The sequence below is a fragment of the Herpailurus yagouaroundi genome, unplaced genomic scaffold (genome assembly GCF_014898765.1).
Source record: "Herpailurus yagouaroundi ecotype Mexico unplaced genomic scaffold, PumYag 28, whole genome shotgun sequence".
NCBI classification, from domain to species: Eukaryota; Metazoa; Chordata; class Mammalia; order Carnivora; family Felidae; genus Herpailurus; species Herpailurus yagouaroundi.
Window position 1 is genome coordinate 46,545,504 of NW_024412376.1, and position 26,860 is coordinate 46,572,363.

General features: G+C 35.6%; 1 protein-coding gene across 9 annotated transcripts in view; it reads left to right on the forward strand.

Moving 5' to 3' along the window:
- INPP4B (inositol polyphosphate-4-phosphatase type II B) overlaps window positions 1-26,860 on the forward strand; it is a 789,997-nt gene that overhangs the window by 593,146 nt on the left and 169,991 nt on the right. For all 9 annotated transcript variants that reach the window (XM_040473200.1, XM_040473128.1, XM_040473146.1 and 6 more), the window contains 2 exons: window positions 18,743-18,873; window positions 19,539-19,643. In XM_040473200.1, coding sequence (XP_040329134.1) covers window positions 18,743-18,873; window positions 19,539-19,643 — 236 coding nt within the window. The remainder of the gene's footprint in view (window positions 1-18,742; window positions 18,874-19,538; window positions 19,644-26,860) is intronic.

Genomic DNA, 26,860 nt, shown 5'->3' on the forward strand with positions numbered 1-26,860 from the left:
ATTATTGCATCTTAATTTTTATTGATATATAAATAACTAGAAGGAAAAATAGACTAGAAACATACTAGACCGTTAGTTACATGTATATGAAGATAATAAAAATGCTTATCTCTGGATGATGGTTTTAGAATAGTAATTTTCTACACAGCAATAGAAAGCAAATACATAAACTCTTACAATTAAAGAATAGACTTGCCAGCTAACCATATCTTGATTTCTTTTAATTTAAGCAGTTTACATTCAAACATCGAAGTCTATTCAAAATTTAGTTCTCCCTCAGACTTGGTCTAAAAATTGTGGATGACTGTTTTGTTTTTTGTTTTTGTTGTTTTGTTTTGGAAAATTACCATTTAGAATTTAAGTTTTCCCCCTTCCCTACCTCAAGAAAATATGTAGGTAAATGAAGATGGGCTTACTCTGTTTTCATGGCAACTGTGACAAAAGGATTCTTGATTCCTTGCAGTGTCTTTTGGATGCCTAGTGGTTTCTATCATGGGCTGACAGGAAACCACTGAAATGTCATGGACTCTCCGTGGCCTTTTGGGGTACTTCGAAAGTTTCCCTTTATTTTGAGTTCAGTTCAATATTAATACTTTCAACATTTTTGTTTAATTGTTTTATATTTAAAATTTTAATTATCTGGTGGGGTGCTTGGGTAGCTCAGTCAGTTAAGCTCTTGGTTTTGGCTCACGTCGTGAACCCATGGCTCCATGGGTTTTGAGCCCTACGTTTGACCCTGCGCTGGCAGCGCAGAACCTGCTTGGGATTCTCTCTTCCCCTCTGTCTGCCCCTCCCCAACTTGTACTGTCTGTCTCTCTCAAAATAATTAAATTAAAAACTTAAAAAGAAATAAATTTTAATTATCTGGGACTTGTTAGATTACATTTATAAAATGAAATGCCAAATGAGCTGCATTTCTAAAAACTTAGTATTTTCAATATCACTTTTTCAATGTTCCGTTTCTCTTACCTCCTTATTATACTTGCTAGTTTCCATGTTTCTCCATTGTCAACACCAAAGTAATTAAGAAAATTAAACAGTGACAACAACAAAATTACTTTTAAAAGAACTGAATATTTGGAATCTTTGCTCTTTATATTCAAGAATATGGCCTGCTAAAATCTTCTTTTATGCATACAAAACACTATTTTAGTTTTTCATGTATAAAAAACTTCTGTATGCTTATTGTAAAGATTAATATACTTTATTTTTATTGATTTTTTGAAAGAGAATTCTTGTGGACTTATTAATTCTAGTCTTCTGTTGTCTTAGTTATTTCTAGTTTTGTCCTTATTATCTTCTTTCTTTTTTTGAAACAGCCTTTTGCATGAACTATGTGCTGTTGTTTTTTTCTGTTTTGTTTATTTTTCTCTTTTTTGAGACATATTTGATATATAACATTATATTAATTTCAAGTATACAACATAAAAAACTCATTTATTCATTTTTGTACATGTTCACTCCACCTGCTCTAATCCCAACCACCATCATGCATTGCCTGTGATAGTGCAACAGTCTACTAATGGCTTTTCTGCCTGTGGCTTTATCTTCTTAAAATCCATGGGTCAGGGGCGCCTGGGTGGCGCAGTCGGTTAAGCCTCCGACTTCAGCCAGGTCACGATCTCGCGGTCCGTGAGTTTGAGCCCCGCGTCAGGCTCTGGGCTGATGGCTCAGAGCCTGGAGCCTGTTTCCGATTCTGTGTCTCCCTCTCTCTCTGCCCCTCCCCCATTCATGCTCTGTCTCTCTCTGTCCCAAAAATAAATAAACGTTGAAAAAAAAAATTAAAAAAAAAAATCCATGGGTCACATCTGATTGAAAATACTATAAAATTCAGATTTCCAGTATGAGTTTTCTTGAGACAGCCTTGATATTTAATCTCTTGAGACCCATACTACAATTATGTGTTGGGAAGGGAAGGGGGAGGTTCTGCTTACAAAGTACTCACTGTAACACCTTGCTTTTGAGAAGTTTACTGAATTACTTAATAATCATGATACACACAGGGTTAGTGTTAAAAAACAGACCAGTTATTTGATCTAGCATGCCTGAAGGATAAGGGGAAATGGCAACTGGCTTATTTATTATGGAAAAGAAATATAATGGAAAAGAAAAGAAGAATGACATGTTAAAGACAACTCAGAGATTCTAAATATGTAGAATGCGTGAAAGCGTGTGTGTGTGTGTGTGTGTGTGTGTGTGTTTATGTGCATCTTTGCCTGTATTTATAATGCTTTAAGTTTTACTGTCCTTCAGCTTGGCTTGCACACAAACAAGTCATGTAGGTCTTGCCAAACTACCACCTATAAAATTTTTATAGTTTGTTCTAGTGTTGCCACATATTTTGTTTATGTTGAGTGTTTTCTTTGGATTTTGTCCTACTTTAAAGGTTTGCTGTGCTCAGTCTACACTGAAATATGTTAGTTACTAGATAAAATGCTGGTGTTTGTAGAGCTGAAGCTTCATGACAGCTACAAATATATAAATCATGGTGTGCATACACAACCATTTGGACGGGAGGTTCTATGGCCATATAGTGTTTGGCTTTATATTAAAAAATAAATGTACATTTCTACACTATAAAATATATGAAAACCTAGTTTGGTATAACAAGTTTTAAATAAATGAAATATTTCAGTGAACATAAACCCTATGATCCATAAAACTCCCCAGGGGAAAAATTAGTTCGATTTATGTCATTCATTTTTGTCTTTTGATCTCATGGGTGGGGAAAGAGAAACTTTCTGACATGTACATTGGGAGTTTAGAAGAAAAGATAAGAATATTTTATATCAATGAACTTTAAGGCTTTCTTAGGTTTTACATAAAATATAAATATTATATGTATGATGCAGAGAAACAATCTTGTAAATAAAATATAAAAAATATGAACCAAAATACTTTAGTAGGGAAAAATGTGATAGTGTTTGGGACATACAAACTTTCAAGTTTTATTACTACCTCTTAGGGATAATGTACACGCTTTGTCTTATATATTAGTGTTTGTAAATATTGTACATATACTAAATTTATAGTGATAAAATATTTTATATCGATAAAGTTAAACAATTTTTAACACTGTATATGTCAAGTGTTCTGTATTCTATACCTCTACTATTATAGATATTAATATAGCCATATTATAGCTACATTAGCTACATTATTATTATTATATTATTATATAACTATAAGATGTAGACATATATCTATATCTTAAATCTATTTCTTGAACATAGTGTATTCTTATATATGAAAAAGGTTTTTTGGTAAGATATTTTGAAATTGCAGGCTGAAAGCCTAGCTGTTGCACAGAGATAGATGTTTTAGAGACATGTTCTACATGCTTACTTAAATATTATCATATGCTGTTAAATTGGTTTCCTAAGCATTATATCTAGTTTGAGACAAATGCAGAAAATATTTCTCACTTTCTACCTTATCTTAATGCATTTTATGAATCTCATATAAAAGTTCATTTTATTTCAAGATGATAATACTACAGAAGTGCCTTTTTTTTAAAGTGTTAAGATTATGTATTAAGAATTATAAACTAAAAATAGAATATATTCAGGTAAATTCTTGTTCAAAAACTTCCTCATGATACAAAAAGACACACGGTAGGATTATACAACATAGTGACCCAGCCTGTGCATTTGACATGGTCTAACATTCTAAAATATAATTTATGTACTTTGTTTCAAGATTTATTAATCACCAGACAGGCTTCGCCTTTACATGGCCTACGAGGCAAGCAGGACCTTGTGGCTACTTACTTCTCCAGCCTCATCCCATGCCTTATTTAATCTGGTGTGGCTGAACCACATGCCTTTTGAGAGGTCTATCAACATTTGCATTCTTGAATAAAATAAAGGCACACTGAAAATCTTTACTGACCTTAAAAAAACACTGATCAGTGGTAAAAGTGATAGGGAGCCAGTCATTCTGTTTAAATCTCATATATATCAAATAGACCTCAAACTGATGAATCTCATAGATGTTTTATAATGTTCTCTTCCACTTTGTTTCTCGTGGTACTTTTTTTCTCTGTCTCTCTTGCTTGCTCACTCTGAGAAAAATCTTTAGTCCTAAAGATCCAAAAATGAGGAATAAAAAATATTACATGAGGACTCCACTGGTGATTCATATCCAATTAGTGTTATTTCTTCTGTTCATTTTTCTTCATGCAGTGTTGATGCTCAGTTGGAATACTATGTGGTGTGTTATTTATCATGGAAAGTGCATTTGCCCTCCTGCCTCCCAGGATCCAGGGCAGATGCTGTGTGCCATTAAGTTCATTGTTATGGATTCTTGGTATCATTTAATGAGAGGTCCTGTAGAGCACTTAGTATTGTCAAGCTGGCGATAGAAATATGTGTTTTATTTTGCTGTTTGAATATTACGATATCTGCACAGGAGCAAATATGGCAAAACTCATTGAGAGGTTTTTTTTTTTCCCTATTGTGCCAAGATTATTTAAAATGGAATGAGCAGGGGAAAGTGTGCTGTAATGGTAAAAACACAGAATTGGAATTACTATGGACCTTAGTTCAAAAACCTCTGCCACTCAATACATGCTTATGATTATAGAAAATTACTTAATCTTTCAATTTCTACATTTTTGTAGGTAATAACATTATCACTTGTCTTATAAGGCTACTGTAGTAATTAAATGAGCAATCAGGAGACTCTAGGGTTTTGTTTTGAGGTGTGTGTGTGTGTGTGTGTGTGTGTAAGTACAGCTCTGGGTTTGAAAGCTGGCTTTCCCAAACTCTACTTAATAGCTATGTGACATGGCACAATTAGCTACGTGACATATAATAGCTATGTGACATGGCCTGCTACATGCATTCATAGACCTTTAGTATGTGGAAACCACTCTTACCATCCATGTAAAGAATCACATACACAGTAGACACTTCATATGGCAAACCTATTACTATTGTTGATCTTAGCTGAATGCTATAGTGCTTCAGACACACAACTGAGTCTATAATTTATTTTAACCTCCTCTAGCTTACTAACCTGGCACATCTCATAGGTATGTGCATTATGCGTTACCACAAATTTCCAGTGGGCAGAAAAGCAGGCTGGGCATGTCTTCAGCCACAAAGCTGGTGTGTTTGGAGCTGAAACAGTGATTTTGGAATGAGAATCAGGCTGCAAATTAATTGGGGACTTCTAGGCCACAGAAAAGGAAGAACTTGTCAATTTTCTTGTGTTATTTCTAAAATCTAGCATAATATCTAGCATATAATAAGCCCTCAGTAATGCAATATTTTTCCTAAGAACAAGTGAAACTGTTATCAGAGAATGACATGGTTGCATTTAGAAAAAGGGAGGAGGGGCACCTGGGTGGCTCAGCTGGTTGAGCGTCTGACTCTCCTTTTGGGCTTGGGTCATGATCTCACTGCATTGGGCTCTGCGCTGACTTTGGATTCTTTCTGTCTTTCTCCCTCTGCTCCTTCCCTGCTTGCGCTAGCTTGTGCTGTCTTGCTCTCTCTCTCTCTCTCAAATAAATTTAAGAAAAAGGGAGGCAAATGTAGAGGGATAAAACAATGTAGGTGATATTGTTGTTGCCTAGGCTGATAATTATAGTGGCTTAGACCAGGGTGGTAGTGGGAGAAATGGAGAAGTATACATACCTCTGTGCATTTTTAAGCAGCTAAAATCAACAGAACTTCCTGACGGATTATATCTGGAGGTAAAGTACTCAGGATGACTCAAGCATTCTGGCCTGCATGACTGAATAGATTGGTATATGTCGCTGATAGTAGGTGAGCGTGCGGTTTAGAAGAAAGAAAGGAGTCCTGACAGGTTCTCAGCTGGACCATCTGGGTCTGTGCTATCCAATACAGTAGCCATTTGCCCCATATGGCTATTTAAACTTAAGTTAAAATTTATTAACATTAAATGAAATTTAAGATTCCATTTTGTAGTTACCTTAGTCACCTTTCAAATGCTCAATAGTCACATATGACTAAATAGCCATCCTATTAAATAGCACAGCTACCGAACATTCCTATTATCACATACAGTTTTACTGGACAACACAGATGTAGAATAAACAACAGTGGCATCTAAAGAAGGACTACAGTATAAAACTCTTTCTTCCTGCCCGTTAGAATTTAGTGTGGAGAATGAGAAGGGTGACATCAAGCTTTCTACTTTACATTTGCAGGTAAAAGATGAAAGGTTTTCTTATTCTGTTTTTCCAAGTTGTAGTATCAAGATACATGTTCTGTGCAGTGATTTCTAGTGGGAATGAGATTGTATAAAGTTTCTTTTTTTAATTTCTTTTTATTTTATTTTGAGAGAGAGAGAGCGAGCAAGCAGCGGAGGGGCAAAGAGAAAGGGAGGCAGAATCCTAAGCAGGCTCCGTGCTGTCTGCACAGATATGGGGCTCCAACTCACAAACCATGAGATCATCACCTGAGCCGAAGTCAAGAGTCGGAGGCTTAAATGACTGAGCCACCCATATTGTACAATGTTTCTTTTTTTTTTTTTTAATTTTTTTTTTCAACATTTATTTATTTTTGGGACAGAGAGAGACAGAGCATGAACGGGCGAGGGGCAGAGAGAGAGGGAGACACAGAATCGGAAACAGGCTCCAGGCTCTGAGCCATCAGCCCAGAGCCCGACGCGGGGCTCGAACTCACGGACCGTGAGATTGTGACCTGGTTGAAGTCGGACGCTTAACCGACTGTGCCACCCAGGCGCCCCTGTACAATGTTTCTAATGGAGAATCCATCTAGTATACTAGTTTAAAACATGGACACCAAAGACATATCTCCTGGGTTAATCATGGTTCTGCCACTTACTATCTGGGTGACCTTGGGTAAATTACTTCTCTAAGTTTAATTTTCCTCATTTGTAAAATGAAGATAATAATAATACCTATTTCAATGGGCTGTTATGCATATTGAATGAATGAATATTTGCTAACTTCTTATTACATTGCCTGACATAAATAACCATAATAAACAGCATATTTTTTAAATTAATAGAAAATAAATAAGAATTTTGTTCTGTTGTTGACATACTTGGGAATTATGGTAGCCAAGGCTGGCTGGTAAGGGAACACTTCAGCAAAATATTTGAGTGAGCCCTCTGTTGAGCTGAATAGAAGTTGCATTCAGGTGAGTCCCTCAAGTGAGAGATTTCAGTCTTCCTATTCAGGAAGAAACCATACTCACCAGGAATTAAAATAAAAAAGAGAGTAAGGGTTAGGCATCCGACTTTGGCTCAGGTCATGATCTCACGGTTTGTGAGTTGGAGCCCCTTGTCAGGCTCTGTGCTGATAGTGTGGAACCTGGAGCCTGCTTCAGATTCTGTGTCTCCCTCTCTCTCTGTCCCTCCCCCACTCATACTCTTTCTCTCTCTCTCCAAAAATAAACAAACATTAAAAAAATTAAAAAAATAAAGAGAGCAAGATTTATAGTCACAAAACCTGGGCACAAGTCTTGATTCTGCCACTTACTAGCAATATGGCATTCAATAAATCACTTCACTTCTCAATTCTATTCTTCTCATTTGTCTAAAGCGATGTCATTCAATAGAACTTTTCATGATGTTAGAAATGTTCTCTACTTGAAGATGATAGCTATGTGACTAATAAGCACTTGAAATGTGCTGAGTCGACCTGAAGTTTTAATTGTGCTTAGTCCAGCTGGCTCTGGAACGATTGTGTCCAAGGTTTGTTTTGAAAATAAAGAAGAGATACATTCTATACAGAAGTATTTTTGGTTACTTGGAATGCCTTACAGTGCTCACCAAAGAGACTCACTGCCAAGCATCTTGTGGAGCCACTTGAATGGCATATAATTATGAAACTTGACTAGGAGGTGTCTGGCACTCCAGGTTTAGGGATGGAAAGGGAAGGAAAAACAGCCTGAAATGGTTTCAATTTCTAAGCTTATGAGCACGAGTAATGGAAAGGTGCTGAGAGTGCCAGCACACTTTTTTGCTTTGCCCCCTGAACTTTCAGGTACAGTTCATAGTTTTCATGGATACCCAGAATGAAAAGACATGCATTTAATATATGTGGATTTATATATATATATATATATATCATCCATCTTTGATAACTTGAAAACAAACTTCAAAGTGTAAATAAGATGTTACTTAAAAGTAAATAAACACCGGGCCACCTGGGTGGCTCAGTCAGTTAAGTGACTGGCCTTAGCTCAGGTCATGATCTCATGTTCATGGGTTTCAGCCCCGCATCTGGCTCTGTTTTGACAGCTCAGAGCCTGGAGCTTGCTTAGGATTCTGTGTCTCCCTCTCTCTCTGTCCTCCCCCACTCGCACTCTGTCTCTGTCTCTCTCAAAAATAAGTAAACAGTAAAAAAAAAAAAAAAAAGAAGAAGAAGAAGTAAATAAACACCAAATCACCTTGATCAGGAACAGCAAATAGACTTTTAAGGTAGAATAAGACATGCTTATTTTTATCCCTCATTGTTTTCTAACACAGTTCCATAAAACTAAATGATGGAATCTGGCTATTCATCAGTTCAAACTGCTACAGTGATTACAACTAAACCCTGCAGTTCCTGTGTTCCAGTGTTTAGTCTTTGTACATAACTTGAAACCTTCTTGAATATACAGTACAACGGCTGCTTATTTTAATGTCAGGTGAAAATCAGAAGGAGTGACCATTCAGAATATCCCATCATTTTTCAGTGAAATAGTGACTCACGGACTGCAACATTAACCACGTTGTCATTTTTTTAATGCACTTTTTTTCAAAGCCTGTGATTTATGGCTGCAATTTTTATCCCCACATGGGTTCAAGCACAGACGGTTTGAATTGTGGGTTGAACATACTGTGAAAAATATTGTGAAACTTGACATCTAGTTGAACTTTGTTCAGCTTTATGGTGTCACCCAACCACTTTATGAAATTGAAGCCACCCCTGAGTCATTTATGTCATCTATTCTTCATTGACTGTTTAGTGTTTAATTTTTTTTCCCTAATGGGTAAATTCTGTTATGATTCTTTTAGGTTTGATTTAAGGTCTAACTTTGCTCAATGAATGAAAGCAACCTGGCTATTACACTTTGTACCCGTGTATGACCGCATATAGTTTTAGAGTATGATAACTACCAGAGTCTCTGGTTAAATTGTATAGCTATTTTTATTGTACAAAATGGTATTGTGCAGCTCATTGTGGGGAAATATTTCTATTTACTGAGGTAATAACAATTTCAAATAACATTTTAATGCCTTTTTTTACTGGGCCTTTGGTATATGAATTTTTATCAGGCTATTTGGTCCTCCTACATTCTTGTAAATGAATTAACTATTATTCTCAGTTACTCTTTCTTACAATGATTACTTTTCATAATTTCAGGAATTTTTGAATTTACATACTCAGGTTTTAAAATTTTATTATTCTGGGTTCACAGTCCTAGTAAAAGAGGTTCTCACATGTGGAGCAGTGACTTCAGCAGTAGAGAGATTTCTTGTGCATGTCCCTTAGATGAGCTAAGCAACTCTATAGTCATTTTTCTTTTGAAGAAGTCTAGAAAGATGTTGCTGTGGTCAATGTCAGAGAAATTACTACCTGTGCTCTCTTCTAGGATTTTCATGTCTCACATATAGGTCCTTAACCCATTTTGAGATTATTTTTGTTTATGTTGTAAGAAAGTGGTCCAATTTCATTCTCTTGCATATAGCTGTCCAACCCCATTTGTTGAAAAGACTTTCTTTTTCCCATTGAATTCTTTTCTTCTTTGTTGAAGATTAATCAAGAGTATCTATAAAATACAGCAAGAGGGGGGCGCCTGGGTGGCGCAGTCGGTTAAGCGTCCGACTTCAGCCAGGTCACAATCTCGCGGTCCGGGAGTTCGAGCCCCGCGTCAGGCTCTGGGCTGATGGCTCGGAGCCTGGAGCCTGTTTCTGATTCTGTGTCTCCCTCTCTCTCTGCCCCTCCCCCGTTCATGCTCTGTCTCTCTCTGTCCCAAAAATAAATAAACGTTGAAAAAAAAAATTAAAATACAGCAAGAGAGATAGATCATGAAATGTCCTGAGCTACACTAGATTTTTCCATCCCACCCCATTTCCCCAACATTTTGCCCCAAACAGAGGGAAATGTTTGTAATGGAATCCCTGTATAGTTAGTGTGTTAGTGAGGGTTCTCCAGAGAAGCAGAATCAATACTGTGTGTGTGTGTGTGTGTGTGTGTGTGTGTGTGTATAGAAAGAAACAGAGACAGACAGAGACAGACAGATTTATTATAAGGAATGGGTCACACAGTTATGATGGCTGGCAAATCTTAACATCTTCAGGGTAAGTCCACAAACTGGAGACCCAGGAGAGTCTATGATACAGTTCTAATCCAAAGGCCAGTGAGCTTGAAGCCCAGGAAAAGCCACTGTTTCAATTTGAGTGCAAAAGCAAGAAAAAGCCATGTCCTAGTTCAAAGTCAGCCAGTCAAGAGAAATTCTTTCTTACTCAGGGAGGGGTCAACCTGTTGCTCTAAACCCCTTCAACTGCTTGGTGAGGCCTACCAAAATTAGTGAGGACAAGGTACTTTGCTCAGTATACCAATTCAAATGTTTATCTCACCCAGAAACACCTACCGTAGCATTTAACTAAATATCTGGATACCTTGTGATTCAGCCAAGTTGACACATAAAATTAACGATCACAGTAAGGAATGCCATATGAAGATACATTTTCAGCTCTTTATCCCTAAAGAAGACATGTCCAATCCAGAGTTGCAGACCTAGATCATACAAGGTTAGAGGACTCAACAGTGTCTCATTTTATCTATTGCATTTATTCATTTTAACTGGGACAGAGCTCAACATTCTACTTTTAGGTTAGTTTATATTCTGACTTGATCTCAAATTTCAGGAAGATTGAAGAACAACAGTCTGTAAGCAGACCTTTCATTCAGTCAGTCATCAGGCTCAACACTTCCCACAAACTAAGGACTGTGGTAGGACACAAAGATAAATAAGGCAAGTGTGCCACACTCACAGACTTAGAGCAAATACTCCCGCTGTTGGAATTTCTCCTTGAATACATCATCACTAGGCTTTAAAATTATGTTGTAAATAGAAGATAAACATTCTCTTCTTTTAACTATGTTCTATTTTGGTGATCTTAAACCTAATTTTATTTTTTTTAGCAGGAAAAACTTATTTTTTTCATACAGAACTATACATGGTGGGGGGGGGGGTGGCACCTGGTGGCTCAGTCGATTAAGTGTCCAACTCTTGGTTTTGACTCAGGTCACGATCTCATGGTTTCAAGTGAGTTTGAGCCCCACATCAGGCTCCGTGCTGACAGTGCCTATCCTACTTGGGATTCACTCTCTCTGCCCCTCCCCTGCTCATGCTGTTTCTATTTCTCTCAAAACTAAATAAAATTTTTTAAAAAAAGATCTGTACATGCAATTTCAGTATTAATCAAAAAAATTCAATTGGAGCTGGTGATTGGCTGGAAAAAGGAAAAGGTCCTGATGCCTGTTCATGTACTTGACTTCTCTTTCGTCAACACCCTCCCCTGTCCCTGAGCCACAGGGGGTAGGGAAAGAAGTTTAAAAACTATCCATCTATTTAATATTCCTTCCAATGTTTTATGAATTATATGTAAAAACTTTAAAACAGGTTTGGCTATTTTTCTTCAGGTTTCCCTGGAACTGATTTTGTGTTCAGTTATTTCCCTTCATTCTTCATAGAGTTGTTTGTTTGTTTTTAATCTCATTTTTCTCCTTACACTATTTAATAGTCTGGTGTTTCAAGTATATTATATGCTCAGTAGTGTGTTCCTTTATGGAAGGTTCAGAGGATCAGAATGACCTCCTGAAACTTGTGATTTTGCTGAAGAGGTAAAGCCTATATTTTTGAAATATTTAAACAAGGTAGGACAAAAGAAGCCATGTAGACAAACAGTGTACCATGAGGTTATTTCCAGAGATTGGCATGAATATTTCATCAAGTATCAAGAATATCACACTTTTACAGTTGGAATGCCAAGATCCAGAGTGTAAAGATATTTTTCAAGTAAGCCTTAGCGATCATCTGTCTCCTTTGAGATATATTTTATCTGGTTTACCTTTTATTTTTGCAGGTAGCAACGTAAAAGGGAATGGATGGCAGTAAATGCCAAAAAAATGTTTAATGTGTATGAGGCCTAAGCTTATTAGTGTTTGAATATTCAGTCTTTTCTTTCAACATCTTTTTTTTTTTTTTTGGCTACTTCTTGGACTCTAGGAGAGTCCTAGCCTATCTCTTAGAAGATTTTTTTAAAACGTAGAGTTCTAGTGATAGCAAAGTAATGAATTCATAAAAGATTGTATGTGTTTAGGAGGGCAGTGGATTTTCCAGAAAGACATTTTTGCTGTTATTGTTGTAAAGTAGCAGTTGAAGGAGACAGCTTTTAAAAGTAGATGCTGTGTTGCTGTGAATAAATGAGAATGTTTATAGATGGGGAAGGAGTATTTTTAAAAATATTTTTCTATGGATTAAAAATGCATTTACACAGCTCATCTCTTTTGCCATTCACACCAAAGGCAGAGTGAAGATGTGTAACTATTTAACTGTAACATTAATGCCAAGATTGCTACCCAGATAAATGTGGAGACATGCAAAGACTTTGTCTATGGGTCTTGTAATATTGGACACCAGTACACACTTGAACATATTTTAGGGAATATCAGTTACCATGCACTGCATACCTAGTAGCTGTACCATTCTAACTAAAAGGTCCAGATATAACAATACCAAACTATAACTTAACCTTTGTTCAAAGTTCACTTTAAAAGTACATGAAAATTAAAACAAAAAAGTACATGAAAATTTACAAATGTAGTTCTAGAAGTCAATAGCCCCACTCCTTCCAAACCCCATTTACTCAGCTTATGTTCATTAAGTACCTTCAATAAATAAGGCACTCTGGTTTTTTTGTTTGTTTGTTTTTTAGTTTAATTTTGTGTGTATGTGTGTGTTTACACCAGGGAATTATATGGGCTGAGGAAAAGAGTGGAAACGGGGATTATAGTCTAAAAGACTCGGTATTCTAGTGACTCAGAGACAAACAAGCTGTTTCACTGAGATGCTTCCATCTGTGAAACAAGAGGTTTCACATTATTCTCTGAACTTCCTTCCAACTGTAACATTCTGGGAGTTTACAGTTATTTTTTAAAACTATATCAAAAAAGTTAGATTTATTCTGGTATCCCGTAACTTGGACAGTCTAACAGGATATTTTGAGAATAAGGACGTGCTAATAATCACAATAGAAGATGAAAAAAGTTATATTAACTTTGGTTTCCTGTAACTTGGACAGCCTAACAAGATATTTTGAAAGTAAAGACATGCTAATAATCATGACAGAAGGACAGGTGTAAAGTGGCATATACACATATGTTCCACCTGTAACATATGTTGGTAAAATGACAAATAATGGGGGAAATCAGTAACATAAAACACATACATACACAAAAAGACCTTTATCATCTATGCATGTCAATAATTTTGCTTTTTTGAGTTTTATTTATGATGCACATATCATTGAGACTTTTTGTCTAGTGCTTAACCAAGCACTAATATATAACTGATAGTGAATCCTAAGAGAGTGCCATTCCTAGGGAACACCCATCAACTACTTAGTGGCAGGCCAATTACGTCAGATCTCTTTCAACTTGGAGAGGAGGGCAATTTGTCCTAAGTCGGTGAAACAAAGTTTGGATGTGTGTATGCCTTTACTGTTCACAGTGCCACTGCCATTACCCACATCTGACAGTTTTCAGAATGCCTGGACCAATGATATGATGTCCCACATAACATTGTTTCTACCAAAGGATACTTGGTATAACAAAGGAGGTGCAACAGTGAGCTTGAAATTCCTGCATGCCCTACCACCCCAAAGTCACAAATCTAATACAGTAGTGGAACATTATTAACCATGAGAGGCTCAGCTAAGGCCCCATTTTAGGGGAACTTATACTTAGGATTGGAGTACTGGTCTCCAGGATGAAGTTTGTATGCTAAACCAACAGCTGATAGAGGATGTCTACCATAGGTAGAATACTCAGCTCTTGGAAAAAGGGGGAGCCCTTATTACAATCAATCACGATGCCCACTAGTGGAGTTGTGCTTCTTTTCCCTACCACCTTAGACTTTGCCAATTAGAATCCTAGTTCTTGAGGCATGGGTAGGGGCAGTTCTGTCAGTAAGCCATAAAGAGTCCCACTTATCTGAAACCTATGTGTGGTTCACATGTGGTCTGATTATCATGCATCTCTTACTACTACAATGGATCAGCAAAGATGGCAAGGGATACTTATCATTGTGAGGAAATAGGGCTGCTGCTTCATAATCTGAGTGAAGAGAAATATGCCTGGCACTTAGATGTGCTCCATGCCCAGAGGTGCATGGGAGATTACAGTAACTAAGATTCCTTAAAAGCAAAGAAACTAAGGGCCTAATCACTTGGGATTAATGTCTGGATCACCTCACAAGGCAGCACCCCAGACCAGCTGAAGTGCCAAAGGAATGTGAGGAAAATCTGGAATGAGTGGTAGAGATTGGTGATGAATGTCAACTAAGGCCCCAAGGATCGCTGGAATATTTCATATTATAGCTTGGCTCATTACTCCATTTTGGGGAATTGCATCTGGTCATCACTTCAAAGGATTATACTTGAACTTCCCTCTTAGGGAAGATATGAGGGATGATGTTTTATATGCCACAAGGATGTCAGGGAGTGATGGAAGTGCAAGTTCTACAAGGGGTGGCCTGTCCTGGGCCCAGTTGATGTACTTTTCTATAATGGGCCAACCATAACTTGTCCTCAAGTTTTGACTGTTTGCCCAATTGAGGGCTCCAGATGCTGCCACCATTGTCACCTTATTTCCTAACACCACCAGCTATATCAGCCTCCCTCAGGGTGAAGACCAGGTGTTAGCATGCCCCCAATGACATCTATATCCAGAATGGTTCAGGTACCTATGACTAGATCCAGGACGGTTCTATCTCCACTGGGATATTGCTTCCCCAGTGGCCACCCAGAAGAGACAAGCAGAAGTGCAGAGGACTTAATGTCTCATAGGATGAATCTTTACCAATGAAATACTATAGAAGGTGGTAAGGAACTGGCATATAAATGTTGCTTTTTCCATTTAACAAAGTTTTCCAAGGTGCATTGGTTCCATATGACTTATCTAGAGCTGTTTCACATGACCAAGTAACCAGCCATGTTTTCTTGTGAAGTTCTGCCCAACTCAGTAACCTCCCACCTTATGTCTACTTTCTGTTTCTCCTACAGCACTTCTCTTATCACCTCCCTTTTGCTGACCTAGGATTGCTTGATCTCAGTCTCTGCTTCCTAGAGAACCTGGCTTGAGATACAAATCAAGGTCCTTCAACTCCCAAGTTTTGTTCACTGAGTAACAAATTAAAATGTAGTGTAAACAGTCCTCACCTTCCCAACTGAAAAGTTTCCTGATTTGAGTACCCCTAAGTACCTTCTCTCTTTGTCTATTTTAGTGTATTAATGTAATCAATTTCTTTCATTTTTCTTAAACTTACAACTACCCTCTTACTATGTCCCATTTTGTTTTCTAACTTTTTATTACTCTGCTCTGGTTTATTATACTTTTATTTTATAGTTCCTCTGTATTCGAGGGTTTTCTTCAATGCAGAGAAGCTTTATTTGGTTGTTTTTCCCTTTTAGAACATGTAGCTGTTCAGTGCCAGAAATGAGCAGTGAACGTCAGGTTTCATCTATAGATTTCTGTATATCATTTTTGACATATTGGAGGAGTGTAATAAATTGTAAACAACACATTATGGACTCCTTTCAGCTTATCTCAAGTCCCCAAGAACACTAAACTTTTCTGACCATGCTTTGCCAGGTTTCTCTTAGGGAAGGAGACGTACCCCACCCCAGTATCCTACAATGTCATCAGCAGCTTCTTTACCACCCTTCCTTCCCTCCCTCATTCCCTCTCTTTTCATTATTCTTTCTGACAAGGATTCAGAGACAGCATGAATTATAAACCCATGGTGCATCTATGAGTATTAAATAGGAATACTTAGCTAGCATTTTCATTTTAACTGTATATTGAAAATAAAGTAAGTTGATATGTCACAGTTGCTGTCGATCTCATATCTGACCTAATTGTCCAGATCTTTTGACTTAGATATCTCAGGCTTTTGGAATTATTTTTTTTTGTGTTGGTTGTTGTTGTTTTGTCCTGAATTTGAATTTGTCCGGCTATTTGAGTGCACACAGAGAACTTGACTCTCCAGTTTTTCAGTCTCCCCCTTCAACTTCGGTCATGAACTTTCTTTACTCTTATTGTCTATTAATTGACCACTTCTTCTCCCATAAATGTTGTGTGATGAAAGCTAATCTATGGAAAAGTTAAAAATGAGATTAATGTTCGCCAAAATTGTGGAGACATCAGATAAAAGATGCAGCACTACTATACTGCATCCCCATTGAAACAAAACAAAGGCAGCTACGAGCATTTGAAAGCAAGTCACATTTTTGCACACCATCCATTATTCTTACATTTAACAGGATGTTAGAGATTCTACATCTTCTGAATTTATTAGCTTGGTATTTAGCATGTTTCACAGCCAAAATAGCAAAGAAGGTTCATTATTGCTGGTTAAATTAGCCTCATGAAAATGTTGTTGGTAAAAGGTTACAGAAATGAGTAAGAGATCTAACCAAGCAGCATGTTAGACTATTTATCATTATAATTTAAAAAGCCATTCTGATGATTTGAATTAACTTGGCTAAAGGCTAGAGAATTAGATAAAAGGTAATAATTAAAACCTAAATGGCAGGATTAGCTCTTCCTTTTGATATAGAAAAGACAAAACATGCATACCGCATTTACTTAAATTGTCCTCTTGAGAGAAACTGAGGCCAATAAATCACAACTGATTATACCATTTATGGGCTTTTAAAATATTTTACAGCTATATTGTAAATAAACTGGATTACTGGAATATTTTGTGTTTCCTTCAGACCTAGTCAGATAGCCCTTCCCACATTATTTTTTTCCACATTATTTTATTTTGGATGGCTGAAGTATAGGATTTAGCTGTTTTTCTATTGAGGTTTTAGTGTTTGGTTTTAACTGAATTGTCATATATATATTATATGCATATTATATATATATATAACATATAATATAATATATATTATATATTTATATATTATATATTTATATATAATGTTTAATATATAATATATATTTATACATATATTATATATTATATATTTATATATTATATATTTATACATATATTATATATTTATATATTATATATTTATACATATATTATATAATATATAGAGGATAGTTAAGTTTTTGTCATCTTTGTGAAGTTTTACCAGTGAAAACATTTATTTAACTTGTATTTGGTTTTTTTTTACCTCTTTGCCATATAAAACTTTAATGTTTGGGTGACTTAAATTACTCATATCTTCCTTTGTGTTAAAATTATTTATTTTATTTTAATTCCAATGGAGTTAACATACAGTGTTATTTAATTTTAGGTGTACAATATAATGGTTCAACAATTCCATATATTTCTCAGTGCTCATCAAGATAAGTGTACTCTTAATCCCCTTTGCCTATTTCATCCATCTCCACACCCACCTCCTCTCTGATAACCATCTGTTTGTTCTCCATAGTTAAGAGTCTGTTTATTGGTTTGTCTCTTTTTTTTCCATTTATGTGTTTGTTTTGTTTCTTAAATTACACATATGAGTGAAATCATATGATATTTGTCTTTCTCTGACTAGCTTATTTCACTTACCATTTTACTCTCTAGATCTATCCATGTTGTTGGAAATGGCAAGATTCCATTCTTTTTTATGATTAATATTCTATTGTATACATACATATACTACTTCTTTATCCATTCATCGATTGATGGAAACTTGGGTTTCTTCTATAATTTGGCTATTGTAAATAATGCTACTATAACATAGGGTGCAAAATCCTTTTGAATTAGTATTTTTTTTATTCTTTGGGTAAATACCCAGTAGTGCAACTACTGGATCATAAGGTAGTTCTGTTTTTCACTTTTTAGGGACATCTATACTACTTTCCACAGTTGTTTTACCAGTTTTCATTTCCCCCCATCCTACATCCTCATCAATGCTTGTTGTTTCTTGAGTTTTTTATTTTAGCCATTCTGACAGGTGTGAGGTTTTAGCTCAGTGTGGTTTTGACTTTCATTTCCCTGATGATGTGTGATATTGAGCAGTTTTTATGTGTCTGTTGCCCATCTGTATGTCTTCTTTGGAGAAATGTCTATCCACGTCTTCTGCCCATTTTTTAATTGGATTATTTGTTTTTTTGGTGTTGAGCTGTATAAACTCTTTATATATTTAGGATACTAACCGTTTATTGGATGTGTCATTTGCAAATATCTTTTCCTATTCAATAGATTGCCTTTTAGTTTTGTTGGTTTTTTCCTTGGCAATGTAGAAGTTTGGTTTTGGTTTTTTTTGTTTTTTGTTTTTTTTTTTTTGATGTAGTCCCAGTAGTTTATTTTTGCTTTTGTTTCTCTTGCCTCAGGAGACATACCTGGAAAGATATTGTTAGGGCTGATGTTAGAAAATATTTTTTTTTTCTAATAAGTGCATAAAACTTTCCCGAAATGGATGGTAAATCAGTTTCTTTTTAATTTGGCAACCTTTATAGTGTTCCTTGTCTGTGGACATAAGATCAAAATTATTTTTTCCCCCTCTTTTCCATTCTTAACAGAAACCAGGAGCTAAAGGAACTTGGTGAGCTTTCTCCGCACTGGGACAATCTACGGAAAAATGTCCTTACTCACTGTGATCAAATGGTGAATATGTACCAAGATATTCTGACAGAACTTAGCAAGGAAACAGGTATGAAAGCAAAAACTTTTTACGTATTCAAGCTAAATTCCATTTCATATATGTTAGGTGAAAACAATAATAAACATTGTTGTTATGGATATGGAAGAGCCAAAATTAAAAAAAAAAAACAACTTTTATTTCTAACTCTACCATCTCAGCATGATAGACCAGGAAGAAACAAATTGCACTATTTTATCTCATGGTATTATTATAAGAATAACTGAGAATTTTTAAATTGAATTTCCGTAAAGAAAAGCAGCTTATACAAATATGTTTTCCTTTCTGAAATCCTTGTAACATTTTTCTATATCAAGCATACTTTTCAACATACGTGCATACACACACATTTATTATTTACTTAATAATAATGTTCATAAACGTTGAAAAAAAAAATTAAAAAAAAATTTAAAAAAGGGGCGCCTGGGTGGCGCAGTCGGTTAAGCGCCCGACTTCAACCAGGTCACGATCTCACGGTCCGTGAGTTCGAGCCCCGCGTCGGGCTCTGGGCTGATGGCTCAGAGCCTGGAGCCTGTTTCCGATTCTGTGTCTCCCTCTCTCTCTGCCCCTCGCCCGTTCATGCTCTGTCTCTCTCTGTCCCAAAAATAAATAAACGTTGAAAAAAAAATTAAAAAAAAAATAATAATAAGGTTCAGTTTTTTTTTTTTTCCACTTAGGGTCCTCTTTCAAATCAAGCAGCAGCAAAGGAGAGAAAACATTAGAATTTGTTCCAGTAAATCTACATTTGCAAAGAATGCACGTCCACAGCCCTCACTTGAAAGGTAATATATAATATTCTTTTTTTTAATGAGCAAATTATGTTAGTGTGTGCTTTTTTTAAAAAGCTTGATTATTGGCAGAATTTAAAATTTCAGAATTATATAAAGATGAAGATGAAGCAATTTAACATGATAATGACCCTGATTACTACAAAAGGGGGTATAGCATTTTTGTTGCTGTGTTTCTAAACAGTACTTTAAAAATGTGGCACCTGAATTGAGTAACAGGTGAATATACGAAGTAAGTGTTAGCTTCCTAAGTAGTACCAGTGATGGCTAATAACTGTGTTACTGTTTTAATAAGAAAAAGGAAAAACAAGACTTGTTCATTTTGTTCCTATCTTGAAAAATCAAAGCCCAAAGATAGACTCATGAGCTGTTTTTCTGATTTAGTGGTGACTATCAACAGAATCACCCGCTTCTCTATGAGCAGGGAATTTATCAGAAAGAAGGTGGTAGAGTATTTTACTATACTCAGTTGTGAGAAACATTTTTCAAGGAAAAGTGTATAGATTTTTATAAACATACTTGAATGAAGTTTACAGCGAACACTGTGTTGCATTCATTGCCATTCTACATGATTCCTTGCTATTTCTTAGTAAAAAAAAAATATTTTAAAATATTCTTCTCATCTCCCATTTCCTTTAACTTATTGCAATATCAATTTTTGTGCATAAGTAGAGTGACTATATGCCTGCATTCACATACATCAAAGTCTGATATTATGCTTGTTGTCCAGCATCATTGTTAAAGAAGGTCTTCACCTCTCTTCCCTCTCAAAAGTCTCCCTGTTTAATGGTAAGTGCTATAGTCATCCTACCAGTACCCATGTTCCTGGAGCCAAAAGTTACTTTAGATCATCCAGTCCTTCAGGATAAGTGTATCAACATGCAAACACACACAGATACATCTAAAGATGCATGCTAACACCCTATTTTGTAGCCATTGTCACAATATAGAGGTTCTAGGTTTTGAAAAGTCAAAATCTCTATTCTGCTTTAGAATCATCTGAAGTTTTACAAGCATAAAAATTAACCAGTTTTTCTGTGTTTGTACATATTGATTATATATATGCAACCAGCTCATGTGCAGGTTTAAGTGTAGTTATAATCATTATGATGTGTAATGTTAATACCTCTAGTAACCTTTATCTACTATCTAAAATTTTAACTTGGCTCCTTTTCACCAGAAGTTATGTCACTGAAAGAACTGAAATACAAATGAAATGGATTGGCCCAAAGCACTTAGAAACTCTTCCTTGATTGCTGCATATCTACCAGTAGTTTGAACATAACATCCGGTGGTTTTAAAAACCATCAAAACCAAAGTATAAATAAATAATAAAGAAACTAAAATACTTAAAATCTATCTGAAAACCAATGTCTTTTTTTTTCTAATGACCAATATTAAATCACTCTAATGATATAGTAAAGTTTATGTAATTTGAAATGAAACAGAATTTCAGCTCTCCCATTTTTGACGTATGACCTTAAGTCCGTTATTTACTTTCTAAGCAAGTGTACTTTTCCTATTTATGTGAATTGGAGTATGTAAAACACCTAGAATGAATAATAATAGCCATTATGAAACAGGTAGCATTTGCCATCACTGGAACAAAATAGATCTTTCAGTTCTATCAGGTCTGTTAAAAGGAGAAAAGTGATCAGTGAAGAGCCTATTAAGGGACAATGAAATCTTGAACTAAGAAGTAGCCAGATTTAGAGAAAAGATGAGTTAGGCATTTTGGAAAAATTATCATATGTAAGCACTTAATGACTGATAGAAGGAAGAAATGAGAGAAGGACAACTTCAGTACCTCTGTGGATAGATAGCTGTATCATCAGACCAAGTGGCTTGTTGGGGCCCAGTTGATATGGATGTATATTTAAATATGCATTCAAATATTTGGCAATGATCCTAACATACTTCCACCAAAGAAAAAATATTATCTAGGTGACCTTTTATTATACTTACTTCTTGAAAACAAAACAAAAACAGAACCATTTGTGCTGTTCTTTCCAAGATGCTATCTGAAAAATGGACCAGAGTGAGCTAGAAGGAAAACAATGTGTTCAGTTTGGGTTTCTGTAATTTGAGAGGAAGAAACTTGCAACTGAAGTAAATTTCTAAAAGCAAACATAATTTCTCCTAATTATTTTGGTTTGTGATATGTATCAGTTTCCTAGATCTGCTGTAACAGAGTACCACAAACTGAATGGCTTAAATAAACAAAAAATTATTGTCTTGCAGTCTGGAGGCCAGAAGTCTGAAATCAAAATTTTGGCTAAGCTAGCTCCCTCTGAAACCTATAGGGGTATTCTTCCTTACCTCCTCCTGGCTTCTGATAGCTTGCTGGCAGTCTTTGATTTTCTTTGGTTTATCAATGCGTCATACGGTGTTCCCTGCGCATTTTAACATCATCTCCACTGTGACTGTCTCTATCTCGAACCTCCCCCTTAAGGACACCACTCACACTGAATTATGATCTGTCCTAATGACCTGATTTGAACTTGATTACATCTGTAAAGACCATATTTCCAAATAAGGTCATATTCTAGGATATCTTTCTGGGAAGCACAAATCAACCCATAATAACAGGATATATAGAGGAATTTCTTATTTGTGATGATAAATATCAAGTAGTATAGAGAAAAGCAAGATTTTGATGTTATAGAACTAGGGTACGACTCATGAACTAGGAGACTTTTGCTCTAGAGCAGTTTTCAGAAAGACTGGTTCTTCTTTTTAAAGACCTAAAGGAGAAAATGTGGGAAAAGGCTAGATATCCTCATAGCCAAGAATTAATGCAAAGGTACTGAGTTCTACCGCATGCTGACTTTTTCTCCAAGGCACCTCATGTAAATTTTATAGGTATTGTATTGTATTGTATTGTATTGTATTGTATTGTATTATACATATATAAATAATTTTATATACATCATATATATGGTATACATATAATATATGTGATGTTGAATATTAAGCTTACATGTTTTTTAAAATATGTTTTTATAAGTTGAAAATTGATTATTTGAGATTGGAATTTAGGTAAAGTAAGTGCTTTATAGGCTATATCACCAACTATATGTTATAATAGAAATTGAAAACTTGACTGAATTTTTGGGGTCCTACCATCCACTTCTTTGATATTGACTAAGTTAAATAAGCTTTCTGAGCATTGGTTTTCTTATTTGCAAAATAAAATGGTTAAAGTTTAAGATGACAGTCAATCAAATTTTCTACTTGCTTATATAACATGTAGTCAGCATATTAAAATAATTTCAGCTAAATTTATTTAAGATCCATGGTCACTGGTTTGAATGTTTAGCTGCATTACAGACAACATTTTGCAAGATAATGATGCAAGTAAGATTGGCCAAGCCTTGGTATTTTCACTGGTGAGTTATTTGGATGTAGTACATTTATTTTCATTCTCACCATTAGTAAATTACCTCAATCCACATTTGATTAATATGCCTGATATATTTGGATAGGCAGCTTTGCAAACAATAGCAGGCAGATTCACCAAACGCAAGGCTAATGTCTAGCTCTAGAAACAAGTAACTGAGCAGAACTAATGTTGTCCTGTCTCATACTGACAAATGAAATAACCTCCATTTAACGTCAGGTGCCCCCAGGCCCATTAAGTTTACTTTTCACCCTTATTCATTACTTAATACAGCAAATACAATCCCAACAGAGATCTTAGATGGCAGTGACAGTAACAAAGACAAAACCTTGAAATTAAGAACAAAGTTTTCTACCCCGGTGAATATTACTTTAATAGAAAACCAGTTGTGAATATTATAAAATATGGATTCTTGTAACACTTTTTGAAAGGTTTATTTTATTTTTGAGGGAGAGAGAGAGAGAGAGAGTGAGCAGAGTGAGGGAGACAGAGGATCTGAAGCAGGCTCCACGCTGACAGAAGAGAGCTGGATGTTAGGTTCAAACTCACAAACCATGAGATCATGACCTGAGCCAAAATCAAAAGTCAGATGCTTAACTGACTGAGCCACCCAGGCACCCTGGATTCTTGTGATATTATTCTGTGTTTAAGTTGTTTTATTTTATGTTATAGATATATAATAGCATATTATAGTACATGGCAAAGAGAGAGAGACAGAGACAGAGACAAGGAGACAGGGTAAGAAAGATACAAAGAGAAAAGAAAGAAAAGAAAGAAAAAATCTATAGTATATAGTATATAGTATATATAGCTTTATATATCATAAAGCTATAGTTGGAATCAGGTGCAACATAAGCCAGAATTTATTGTGTAACTAGGATGAATCAGCTAACCTCTGCTCCTTAGTTTTCAAACATCTACATTGAGGGAAGGCACAAATGAGGAGCTGTTTAGAGCTCCCTGATTTCTGTGTCTCGAGTTTGAGTATATCACATCATCAATGAAGTATAATTACTTTTAGATATGTTTCATGATGTTGCCAAATTGTTTCAACTATTCTGAAATAGTTTTCCCTTAAAATTCCTTGTTCTCTTGTGATTCACATCAAAGTCATTTTGTGGGCCATGTTGAAGTCAGGGATTGTGCTTTAAATTGCTTCTTGAAACGAGATCAGCATGTCTATGTTTGTTTGTTTTTTTTCTTTTCATTAGAACTATTTTTATAGTTGTAGGAACTTTAAAGAGATTTTCTGGGAAAAAATAGATTTATTATCTCATATCTATTATTAAATGGCTTTTAAAGGCTATGAGGCAGCCCTATTATTAAATTTCAAGCCAACCTAGTATCTTTAGCTTGATGAGATTTGCAACTTGAATTCCACTTCCCTGTTATGCTGTGTATGATGCCATTTTCACAAAGCCAAGGACAAGTTTTGAGATATGAACTATCAAAAAAAGAAGACACACAGATTCTATTTTTTTTTAGAAAGAAAAAAGACCTCTGATTTTATTGCTCAAATTTTCATAAAATAAATGTCCACCTAGATTTTTATAGTTGCCTCTAAGTATCAAAAATATGAACGCTTTTATTATATACAGTTAAGGACTATTCATGTCATAAAGATAGATAATTTAAACCGCAGGATAAAATGAGGAAATTTTTCCAAAGAGACAAATATGAATGATAAGATTGTTATTTAAGAGTTTTATTTTTATTGACTATTTGTTTACTTGTATATCTGCTCATTCTTAGAGGAATACAATACATTTCAGTTAATTCTAACTGAATTTTAAAAAATACAACTGTTACAGCCAAGACTGAACAGAGTACTTTAAGTGTATACCGTTCTTCATCAACTACACTAAGATACCAGGAAATGAATTCCATAGTGTACCAAAATCTGTCTACCATTTTTGTCATAATTGCAAGTGGCATTCAAGGGTGAAAGGACCAAAGAGATAAATCTAGCAGTTCCAATACTGTGATATTGGTAAATGATAATTGTCAAACAATATTTGCAAAATACTAAGACTCCCAAGAGTTGAGATTTTGTGATTTCAGTAAGAGTGTGGTATTTAAAAATTATAGTGATTAGTGTAAAGTATGACAGAGATGATTTCAAAGTTAAGGATTATATAGCTGTATACAGCATCTTCTTATTTTAGATTATGTGACAAACCTAACATATCCATAGCTGAAGAGCACAGCTGTATCTTTTGCTTAAGTTCATGTAAATTCTGAGAATAACATTCAGCAGCTACTTTCTGTTTCTTTCAGAGCCACTCCTTGGTCATTCATGATTGTGGAACCATCCCAGTGTGGGGATGGGGCTTTCCTCACATCATCTATTTTCCAACTCTCCCCAGATGTCAAGTGAATGTCCTAAATTTCAACTCAATTCTAACATTATTTACCTGGAGATAGCATCAGATTCCCAGGTTAATGACTGCCCTTCACTTCAGATGCCAATCGAAAGTCCAGCTTGTTACCCGTACTTTTGACTATCTGGCTTGAAATCAAAGGTTCCCTTCTCCTTGCATTCAATTAATTTGATAGAGCTATTCACAGAACTCAGAAAAACATTTTATTTACTAGATCACTGGTTTATTATAAAAGGATATAATAGCCAGATGGAAGAGATGCACAGGGCAAAGCATAGGGAAAGTATCCAGAACTTCCATGCTCTCTGAACACCTCTCTCCCAGCATCTCCACATGTTCACCAACACGGAACCTCTCCAAACCTAGTCCTTTGGGTTGTGTTTTTGTTTGTTTGTTTGTTCGTTTGAGACTTCACTACATAGGCATAATTGATTAAATAATTGGCCATTGAGGATTGAAGTCAATCCCCAGCTCTTTTTTTCTCCCAGGAGGCAGGGTGTGAGAGGAGGGATAGAAAATTCCAACCTCTAATCACTTTGTTTGATTCACTGGCATCCAGTCCCTATCCTTAGGTGAGGTCCGATAGTCACTTCATTAAACATGAGAAAAGCTCTCAACGCTGAGGAAATTCCAAGGGTTTTTAGGACCACTGTACCAGAAGAGGGAACAAAGACCAAATATTTATTTCCTGTTATTGTTAAGGAACAAAAATTCAACCGAGTGATTTAAAAGATCAAATTGACTTTATTGAATGATTCATGAATCAGACAGCATCCCACCTAGTAAATAGAAAGGAGCTCTGTAGAGCTAAAGAAAGGAAAGATTTTTTTAAAGGTATTGAGGAAATGGGGAAAAAGAAAATGATTGGCAAAGGAATCCATTGTTTTAGGCAAGATCATCCTAAGGGAAATGGAAGGGACCTGTTAGTAAATCTCCTAGTGCTGACCAAGAAATTCTATGTTGACTAGTTAAAGATTACATTCCTGGGGGGCTGAAACTGCAGTTAGATTAGGTATTAAGGCTTGGTTTGCTGATGTGGGTCTCTTGACTGACTATTGTGAGCCTGTGGCTGTCTTTTTTATGTTATAAATCACTATATCAGAGTTATCAATGTTTAAATTTTAACACTTCAACTTTTTGAAGACCTCAAATATACAAAGGTTAGGCAAACCTAAATTCTTTGACCCTCTACAAAATAGGCACATAAAGATCCCAGCTTTTTGAGGAATGGCTTTAATCAAGGTAGGTAGAATCAAAAGGCAAGAAAGTGAGAGAGCAAGAGAGACCTACTTGCTCTTTCCGCATCCAGACATAAACTCTACTCATTGTCCCTGTGGAGAAAGCCTCTTGATATTAATGGATTATTAAGCTTGGCTTGCAAGGTGGGGAAATGGGAGAGATGTCTTCTAAAATATAGATAGTGTTCAGTT